General features: G+C 54.7%; 1 protein-coding gene across 2 annotated transcripts in view; it reads left to right on the forward strand.

Annotated features, from left to right (window-relative positions):
* The first annotated feature begins 533 nt into the window (after positions 1 to 533).
* The window catches only part of RETSAT (retinol saturase), a 13,057-nt gene continuing 3,351 nt past the window's right edge, over positions 534 to 10,239 (forward strand). For both annotated transcript variants that reach the window (XM_040623245.1, XM_008700063.2), the window contains exons 1-6: positions 534 to 857; positions 2,332 to 2,514; positions 2,839 to 3,080; positions 3,825 to 4,026; positions 4,489 to 4,686; positions 6,620 to 6,739. In XM_040623245.1, coding sequence (XP_040479179.1) covers positions 686 to 857; positions 2,332 to 2,514; positions 2,839 to 3,080; positions 3,825 to 4,026; positions 4,489 to 4,686; positions 6,620 to 6,739 — 1,117 coding nt within the window. In that variant the 5' untranslated portion in view covers positions 534 to 685. The remainder of the gene's footprint in view (positions 858 to 2,331; positions 2,515 to 2,838; positions 3,081 to 3,824; positions 4,027 to 4,488; positions 4,687 to 6,619; positions 6,740 to 10,239) is intronic.

Consider the following 10,239-nt stretch of genomic DNA (forward strand, 5'->3'; position numbering starts at 1 on the left):
GGGGGGGGGGGGGGGGGGGGGGGGGGGGGGGGGGGGGCACAGGGCCGGGTGCTCGCCGGCTGGGACGCGCGGATCTCAGCAGGGATCTCACTCCATCAAGGTACCCCGCCAGCCTGGGGCTGTGTGGGTTCCGGCGGAAACCTCCTCACCAGTTGGTGCGGAAAACAGGTAAGCAACTTGCCTCGGGTCATTGGGCGAGCCCACGGCAGAGCGCAGACCAGAACCCAGGCCTCCTGGGTCCCGGGCGGGATTCTCTCTCAGCCTTGCAGCTCCCGGCCTCGTCTCGGCCCGGGGCGACCATCTCCACCCACGCCTGCTCCACAGAGCCGGGGGTTCCCGGCCGCGGCCCCACAACTCCCGAGTCGTGGCGTCGGGTCAGGCCGCCGGCCGCGCCTCCCCGCGCGTGCGCACCGCGTCCCCGCGCAGCCTCTCCGCCCAGAGCGCCCCCCCTCCCGGCCGCCAGGGACGCTTGGCACTGGCGAGAGCCGTGGAAGACGCCGGGAGGGCCAGTCTGCGCGCACTCCTGGCTCCTGGCCGGGAGGGTTCTGGCTCATCAGTGGTCGAGGCTGCCTCCGCCTCTCACCCAACCCCTCCTGCCCGGAAGGGCACAGAGGCTCAGCGGAGTCCCAGCCGCAGAAGCTGGGCGCGGTGGCAGCGGACCACGTCCTCGGACCCCGCCAGCGCCATGTGGCTTTCGCTGCTGCTGCTGGCCCTGCTGCTGCTGCTGGCGGTCCTCTGCAAAGGGCACCTGCGGCTGTCCGCAGGCGGCTCCCCGAACCCCTTCTCCGAGGACGTCAGGCGTCCCCCTGCGCCGCTGGTGACCGACAAGGAGGCCAGAAAGAAGGTTCTCAAGCGAGGTCAGCGGGAAGGGACCCTAGGCTGCAAGGCTGCATTTGGGTGGCTTGCATTCCCATTCCGGCAGGTCGAGCCGCTGTCTACCTGGGCCTCAGTTTCCCCATATGTAAAGTGTTGGGAGGGCTTCCTTGCACGGGGAGGCGCCCTGCCTTACTGTCTGCTACCGGTGAGAGCCTACGCTCTGGCAGGCCCGGGGCCATAGTGGCCCCATGGGCGCGGTCCCGTCCTCGGCATCCCAAGGTCATGGTATAGCCAAGAACAGGTCCACGACCTGCAGGATAGGCAAGAGACCTTCCCCCCATTTGGTTTATTGGACCTTAACTTTTTCACTAATCCTCCCCCATGGTTCAGGGGCATGGAGGAGCTGCACATTTCTTCCAACCTGTGTGGGAAATGGTATTTTGCCCAACAAGTGATTTGACTGGTTATGCCTCCTCCCAAATCATATGGTTGAACCCTGGTTCTAAAACTTTGGGAGAATCTCAGCAGGATGCCTCAGGCTCAGAGCTGCTTCTTGGTCAACCAGAGTATCTCCACTCTCATCTTTAGGACATATTTTGGGGTTCCTCAAAAGGTTTAAAGAAAGAGTTCTGCTGCTTTAAAAAAAAGAGATCTCCTCTTTGATCTCCAAGGTCCCTCCTACTTATAAATTTTAGAATTCTGTGTGACACATCTAGTGACATAGGTGGACTCTTTTGGGTTGTGATATAAAATGTGTTTTTCACTATAGGTTTCTCTAAAAATGTTTGAAAAGTTTTCCAAGTTCTTGTGCAGCTTGAAAAATTCCAAATCTCAGTTCTTCAGGAGTGATCTTTAAAAACAGATCTGGGGTTGGAAACGCGCTGTCTGGGTTCATCTTGTTTAGGTGCTGGCCCCTTAGTTCTGCCTCTAGACTTCCTGGGATAGGAAGGGATGGTGCTGCGATTTCTCAGCTCTGTCCTGCTCAAGCCTCTGCTTCAGGATCTCGAAGAACCATCATGGGACCAGGCTGCTCCACTGGTGCCTGCAGACCCTGTATTTTCCAAAGGACCCATTCCAAACTTGTGAACAGCCAGTTCCATGAGCCAGCAGCCTGCCCCCAACATGCTCCTCTGCCCCCCCCTCCTCGTTTCTTTCTTTCCTAGCTCTCTACCTGCGCTTCAGTTTCTCAGCCTGTGTTACCGTCAGCTTTCTGCTTTTGTGTCGTGGTTTACTGATTCCTACTTTCTTTGATAGTAGGGAAAATCCCCAGGGACATATTGGTTTTGATTACATCAATTCATCTCAAACCAAATCGCTGTCTTTAATCCGCCTGGCTGGTCCCGAGACTGTCCCAGGTGAGTGGGTGGAGTGATTTCAGTCAGTGGCTCCATGCCCAACTCTCCAGAGTTTCCTTGCATTGTATAAGCTAGCAAAGTCTTCCTTGGTTTCCACCTCTTTGCTTTCTCGCTGCCCCTGCCTGAGAAGCTCACCTTCCATCTCTTCCCTCCACTGTAGCTTTTGCAGCCAGCCAGGTGCCAGAGAAGCTGGACGCAGTGGTGATTGGCAGTGGCTTTGGGGGCCTGGCTGCTGCTGCAATTCTGGCCAAAGCTGGCAAGCGAGTTCTGGTGCTGGAGCAGCATAGCAAAGCAGGAGGCTGCTGTCATACCTTCGGACAGAAAGGCGTTGAATTTGACACAGGTAAGGTTTCTGTGGCAAGGGGTTGGGAGCATGGCTCTCTCTTCACGAGGCTGGGGGCAGCCACTGTGGGAGGATCCTGGATATTTCTGTTGTTTCAGAGGCATCACTTTCTTTGCCTGACATCCATAACCACTGGGTGCTGAACTGGCAGAGATTTGGTGGCTTCTGTTGCAACTCCCCCCCCCCCCCGAAAGGGTGGGTAGCACCCTCTGGACATGGACTCAGCCAGGCAGGACTACCTCTTTCACCTTGCTTCCTTATCCACCTTTCCAGGGGGTCAGTCCCCTCATCCCTATGACACCTTGTTTTTCTGTCTCCCAATAGGAATCCATTATGTTGGGTCCATGCAAGAGGACAACATTTTCCGTTTTGTCTTGGACCAGATCACGGAGGGGCAGCTGGAGTGGGCTGCCTTGTCCTCTCCCTTTGACATCGTGGTACTAGAAGGGCCCAATGGCCGAAAGGAGTTCCCCATGTACAGTGGGGAGAAAGCTTATATTCAGGGCCTCAAGGAGAAGTTTCCCCAGGAAGAAGCTGCCATTGACAAATATGTGAAGCTGGTTAAGGTAACATGGACATGCTGAGGGCCCCGTTTATTCCTGACAAGGCTGCCCTTCTTCATTAGTGGAGTGACTGGTGGGCGAGGCAGGAAGGGAGGAACAGTCAAGTCTGCCCTGAACTCAGCCCCTATCCTTAGTTGGCCTCGGTGCCCAGCTGGGCCCTGTCTCTGGAGCCTGGACTCTGCGGCTGCCACTCACTCTGGCCTCTGGGGGGCACCCTGTTCTCCTTTTTGACAAGGCTGCTTCTACCTCTGTGGTCAGATCACACCCTTTTTTAATTTATTTTTTATTTTTTAATTTTTTTTAGGATTTGTTTGACAGAGACACAGCAAGAGAGGGAACACAAGCAGGGCGAGCAGCAAAGGGAGAGGGAGAAGCAGGCCTCCCGCCGAGCAGGGAGCCCGATATGGGGCTTGATCTCAGGACCCTGGGATCATGACCCGAGCCGAAGGCAGACGCTTAACGACTGCGCCACCCAGTCCCCCGAGATCACACCCTTTTTTACTTTCTCGGAGATCAGATGGGATTTTTCAAAAGGAATTTGGGCAGGAAACTGAAAAGCAGAAAAGGACTTATCTGAATGTGGAATGGGGACAATTCACAGAGGACAGATTTTTAAAAATCCTAGTTCAGCCAGGGCTAAGTGGTGCTGGGTCCTGGCGCTGGGCTGGTGCAGGCTACCGGAATGGTGATTCGGTTACAGCCATTCTGGAGGTGGGACCTGTTCTCACGGCTCATTTGTTCCCTCAGGTGGTGTCCCGTGGAGCCACCCACGCCATCTTGTTGAAGATGCTCCCGTTGGGCATAGCTCAGCTCCTCAGCAAGTGTGGGCTGCTCACCCGTTTCCTTCCATTCCTTCGCGCGTCCACCCAGAGCCTGGCCGACGTCCTGCGGCAGCTGCCAGCCTCGCCGGAGCTCCGGGTGGTGCTGAGTTACATCTTCCCCGCTTACGGTGGGTACCGGCCTTGGGTCCTGGGCGGCTCCTGGAGGAGGAGATGCTGCTCTCTTGGCTCTCAGCCTTTCTTCCTGAGCCTACTTGACTGAGATGGAGCAGTATATACCCAAGGTCCTCTGGAGCTTCTGGATGAGAAGTCTGGCCAACTACCTGCCGGACTCCCTGGTAAAAACTCCCTTCATCCGCGCCCTGGATGGCTTTCCTTTTCAACCAACGGTGTCCTCCCTCGCCTTGGCAGCATGGCGCTTTGCAGGGAGGACATTCCCCCTGGCCCCAGAATCTGTCAGGTGCCCTGTGTTTGGATGGAAACTGGCCCCCTGGCTGCCCTTAGCCCTGGGGATCATTTGGTTCCTGGGATGGGTAGACTCAGGCTGCGCGCTTTTTGACAGGCAGCTGTGTTCCTTTCTAAACGGCGCTGCCGCCTGCTCTTGCCTCATCACCCCTTCCTTCCTTCTGTAGGTGTGACCCCCAGCCACAGTGCCTTTTCCATGCATGCTCTGGTGGTTCGCCACTACATAGGAGGGGCCTTTTATCCCCGAGGGGGTGCCAGTGAAATCGCTTTCCACACCATCCCTGTGATCCAGCGGGCCGGGGGCGCCGTCCTGACCAGTGCCACTGTGCAGAGTGTGTTGCTGGACTCAGCTGGGAAAGCCTGTGGTGAGAGCCCTGTGTCATGCTTCCCGGTCCCCGGGCTGGGGTGGGACAGAACTCGGGTGCAGAGAGAATCAAGCACTGCAGCCACAAGGTGAAACTGCCCGGAGCAGGGGCTTGGGGAGAGGGATTAGTCTGGAGGTAGAAAGGAGGCAGGAAGGATAAAGCATTGACTGTTCCCCCAGAGAACAGCATTTAATCATTTATTCAATAGGTAAAAATAGTTATCCAGTAATCCAGAACCTCCTTGAATAGAGGGGCTGTGTCTCTGTAATCTTTGTTGATCTTAGCACATAATGGAGGCTCACCACATGTTTGTTCCATGAAGGAGTGAATAAGTAACCTGGGCACTCCAGAGGGAGATGCCCTGCCCTCAATCTGTAAATGGCAGGTGGAGCCAAGAATCTTGTTAGCCTGGCTCAGGTCTCTACTGCTACCTGCACAGAGAGTCAAAATTCCACTGTGGATGAATTCTGTGAGGAGAAGGTGTATGTGGGGTAGGACTCTGATAACAGAACAAACAGGCCATCCATGACGGGGGGCTGCTTCAAGAAGCATCAGGGAAGGAGACAGAGAGAGGCCTGAGAGAACAGGGCTGAAGTGACAGTGAACTCACCAGAGGAATCTTGCAAGGAGGAGGAGGGGAGTGGATGGCCCGGTGCACGTGCGTACACACACACACACGCACACACACACACACACACATGCACACATACACACACACAATCAAGGGAGAAAAGGCCAGGAGCGATCTCTGAGAATGCATGTGTGGAAGAGACCAGGAAGTTGCCGGGTGATAAGGGAGAGGTGGCTCTCAGTTCTGTGAGCTTTTCTCTGATGTCCAGAGCAAGCTCTCCTTCTGGCCAAAAGAGATCCATGAAGCAAGGAGGGTTGATCGATTTAATTAGGTTCAGTTCAGAATATTACTTATATTTTTCAGGTGCTAGGTGATAAAAGATGGAGACAGAAACATAAGCTGGTTATAAAGAAAATCTGTAACTCAAGAAGTTTCCAGCCTCAGAGGGAAGATCCCTGAGATATAATGTAAAGTGTCAGATAGAGGCACACACTAGGGATGGAGGGAGGAGGGCAGAGGGGCTTGAGCCAGCTCATAAAAGGTGAGAAGAAGCTAGCCGGAGGTTTTGGGATGTTATTCCAGGCAAGGGGAATAGAATGTGCAAAGCTACAGATGTATGAAAGAGCTGAGTATTTTTTGGCATCTGGAAGTAGTAGGTTGAACCTTAAGAAACTGTTTTTTTTTTTTTTTTTTTAAGTAGGCTCCACGCCCAGAGTGGAGCCCAACATGGGGCTCAAACTCACAACCCTGAGATCAAGATCCAAGTCAGATGCTTAACCAACTGAGCCACCCAGGTGCCCCAGAAACTGCCATTTTTATAGGTCAAAAATTGTTGACTATCAGCTGTTTCATACGCTGCCCCCTAATAATTTAGTGAGTGTGGCCAGAGATGGGGCTGGAGACACAGAAGGGCCCAGACCTTGGAAGGCCGGTACAAGACTTTGGAGTTTATCTTACAGAGGTCGTGGTGGCGCCAGAGGCTTTCAGAGTATTTTGGAAATAGAACTCTGGTGGTGGCAGGGAAGAAGGGCCTGTGATTCCAGTGGAAAGGGCTTCAGCCCATGAGCTTCGTTGGGTTTAGTGTGGAGGTTGTCGGGTTGGCTAAAGCAAAGGGAGCCCACACAGGGTGGGGAGAGAGCCAGGGAGGGTAAGGGCAGGAGCAGCTTGGGATAGGCGGAGAGTGCTTGAAGATGTTGCCCTCGCTTTGCAGTTTTGCCCGCAGCCTGCCTGCCTGGCCCTCGGTGGGCTGCATGTCCATGTCTGAGAACATGAAGTGTAGGCTGGGAGAGATCTGTGTGAAATCTGGACCTTTCTCTTCCTCCTGGAGTGCACAGAACCTCAACCAAGCTCTTGTGCCTGCAGGCGTCACTGTGAAGAAGGGTCGGGAGCTGGTGACCATCTATTGCCCCCTCGTGATCTCCGATGCGGGACTCTTCAATACGTATAAGCACCTGCTGCCTGACAACGCCCGCGGCCTGCCAGGTGAGAGACTGGGCTGCGTTGCTCTTCCGCGCTCCCAACAGCACCCCTCTGGGGCTGCCCAGCCCACTCCTCCTGACTGCCCCTGACGGTCCTTAAGGAGAATGGGGGCACGAGCACACCGTCGCCAGCATCTGTTCCCAGCAGGGCCTCCGTGGTTAGGGGTTGGGAAGCAGCTTCCTTTGTATTGTGTCACCCCCCAAGAGCCCTTGGTCCTTATCTCTCATTCCATTCTTGGCATATTTACCCTCTCTCCCCTATAACCTCACCCGCTTTGCCCTCTCCTCTTTCAAGGCTCCCATTCCAGTTTGCCCATTTCTAGTTTCTCCAGATCTTAAGTCATCTAATAGTTTGTGATGGTGGGTAGCGTCCTAAAGGAACATTTCTTGGGCTTTCACTAAGTTTGTGGTATGAATCCTACTTTTTGCCTTAATTTCTCACTTATTTTGAGTGGGAAAGCCTGGTCGGACAGTATCAGTAAGGGAAGCTAAGGCTGGCATGGAGAAGAAAGTCTTGCTGTAATTGTTGTGTGTTTTATTTGGGACCCAAGGTCATATATATATATATATATATTTTTTTTTTGCCTCTTTCAGGAATGAGCTCCTTATTGGGGCTGACGCTGCAGGAGGAGTACCCTTCTGGCTTTCTTCTGTCCCTTGAGCTCTGGGCTTGTGCTTGAAATCTGGGGCCCAGACAGAAATAATACTCAATGCAGTCATCTCTTCTGATAGGCTGTGTCCAAAAATATAGAAGCCTGATTTTGGGGTGAGGGGGCAGTAGGCATAGCTATGGGTGAGGCCTTGGTAAGTCTGTGTGAGAAGCTTTCCTTTTGTCATTGCATGTGATCCTCATTCCCACCTGGGGGAGAGATGTCATCATCCTAATGTTTATGCAGGAGGTGGGGAAGTGAGGGGAAGTGACTTCCCAAGGCCACTCAGGTGAAAGTAGTGAAGCTGAGATGAGAACACTGGTGTGTCTGACTCGAAAACCTGGGCTCTTGGCCCCCTATGGACTAAGGAATGTGGAGCTTCCAGAGAAAAGGCCTCACTAAAAGGTGCAGGAGAGCAGGCCAGCCCACAGGGAACAGAGTAGCTGAGCCAGAGTTGAATGAGATGTTACCATTTTGAAATGGACTTTAGAATATCACGTAACTAGAAGCTACTGGTATGATCTGAGGGCAGGAGGCCAGCTGGCTGGGAGGGGACTCATAGTCCAGGAGGGTAAGAGATGGTTCCAGATGAAGACCTCTGGCTGGGGTGTGAGGTGGAGAGTGATGTGGTTGGGGTGGAAACCATGGCCTTCAGTGGCACATGGAGGAGCCCAGAGAGCCGTGGGAAGAGCTCTCCGCTCCAGAGGGTGGGCCTGTGGCTGCTCTGGAGGAGCTGGGGAGGGTGGGCAGCACGGTGGGTTCAGTAGAAAAGTGATGTCCTGGGTTTCCTCACGGGCGAGAGGGCAGGTGGCAGTTGTGATGGTCTCTAAGGTATGTGATGTGTAGGACCGAAATCCAGCCTTCTCATCCCTTTGCCTCACTTAGCGGGGCCTCAGCTAGCATCTGCTGCCAGCGAAGGCCTCCCTCCCCTCACACCGCGTGAGCTGAGTGGGGGGAGGCAGACTGGCCAGTGGCAGGGCAGCTGGACAGGGCTATGTGGACTGACAGACTTGGCCTTTGGTACCTCATGCCTCCCTGTCTCCCAGGACCTCTGAACCCTGGCTCTGTCCTCTGATGGGTCCCACTGCCCTCCCCTCCTCCAGGCCTCCTCCCTTGGTAGCCATGTTGCCCTCCCTTCACTATCCAGTTACAGTTACAACGTTTACTGCTTGCTTTTATGTATCTTATCTAATGGCGCCAGCCCCATCTGGCAAAAAAACCCAATTGCCCCGCTTGGGCGGGAAGTTAGATGCTGCCTCAGATGAATCCCCGTTTGAGAACATTTCAGGCAGTGGCAGTGAGATGCTTAACTCAGGAGACCCCAGGTGCTGGGACTCCTTTGTTTCCAGCTGCTTTGGGGGTGGGATTCTCATAGGTCTGTCTCCCTCTCAGAGATGAGAACCAGGTATCTGGTGGCCTCTGGGGCAGGCAGTGCCAGTTGGCATCAGGTGTGGGGGAGGGGTGCTCAGGCAGAGTGAGCCTGTGTGAATGGGAGCACTTTTCTTAATTCCACTGCTGAGCCTTGAGGCGGTTCCTGGGGATGGTTTGGAGGGGAAGTTGTCTGAGTGGGGACTGTATCAGTCTGATACTGTGTCAGTAAGGGAGGCTAAGCCTGGCGTGGAGAAAAAAGCCTTGATACCATCGTTGTGTGCTTGATTTGGGACCCAGGGTTCTCATTTTCTGCCAGATATTTGGTTCCCGGATCACATCCTTCTAGCTGGAGAAAAAGGAGAGGAGGGGCTGGGGGGAGGTAGTTGCTATTCTTAAGGGCTTCTGAAGACCTGCAGGGTCTCACTCCTGGGCCCCCCATTTTCCCCATGACTACCCCCACTGCACCTGGCGAGGGGGAGCTGGCGGTGAGGTCAGCCCTGGATGCTGGGACGCAGGCCACGGGTGCCCCTGCAGCTCCAGAGCAGCCCTGGGCGCCTCCGTGGCTCTGGAAGCCCACGCTCCCCTTCCCCCGTCAGCGCGTGCCTACGGTCCTGCCGCCACTGTTACCGTGCCTCACTTCAAGCTCAGAAGTGGCCTGTTTTGCACGATAAAGTCTATGCTCACACTATACAGAGCACTCAGTTTTCTGTAGCCTCTATGGGGAAAGCCAACTTCTTTCAGGCCAGCCGCTTTCCCAGTAGACAGGCATCACATCTGATCCCCTGTAGTGTCCCCAAGGCCTAGCAGAGGATTTGGCGCATTTTAGGTCAACAAATACTCGTTCAACAAATTAAGCAGAGCAGCCAGTGGCCGAATTACACTTCAGGCAGATGATGGTCCTGGGAATGGGAACAAAGGGTAAGACTTTGTGGGAGCCGTTTCCAGAAAACTGGCCTGGGGTCATTTGTTGAGAGGTGGGGAAGCCCAGCTGCTTAGGTCCAGAGGACATCAGGTGGCTCTCGGAGAGGCTGTCACCCTCCTCCATGGTGCTCTTGTTCCCTCCTCTCCTACCTGAACCCTCCACGCCAGGGGTCAGTAATGCTGTTTGCCCTTGTTCATCTGCACCGCTTACCATTTCGAGGTCTGGTGCTCGCCTTTACAGCGCGTGAGGAATCATGCAGTCATTCACTAGATGGCTCGTGTTATGTAATATGGAAATCAGGGCTTATAAGAAAGTAGTGTTCAAATGTGTGGTCCGTATAGCATGGAGCCCAGTAATCCGCTCATAACTTAAAGCCATTAGGGGAAGACTGGAGGCCATCAGCCCGAGACCCTCCTGCAGCCCTGAGCCAGCTTAGGCTGGGCCTCCTGGCCGCCTAACGGTGCTAGAGCAGCGGTGGGCGGGGACAGGAGAGTGGGAGCCTGGGGTTGTGTTTTTCACAGGCAGGAGACGGAAGAACAGCCCCCCCCCCCCCCCCCCCCG

This window comes from Ursus maritimus, unplaced genomic scaffold (genome assembly GCF_017311325.1).
Source record: "Ursus maritimus isolate PB19 unplaced genomic scaffold, ASM1731132v1 scaffold_6, whole genome shotgun sequence".
Classification (NCBI taxonomy): Eukaryota; Metazoa; Chordata; class Mammalia; order Carnivora; family Ursidae; genus Ursus; species Ursus maritimus.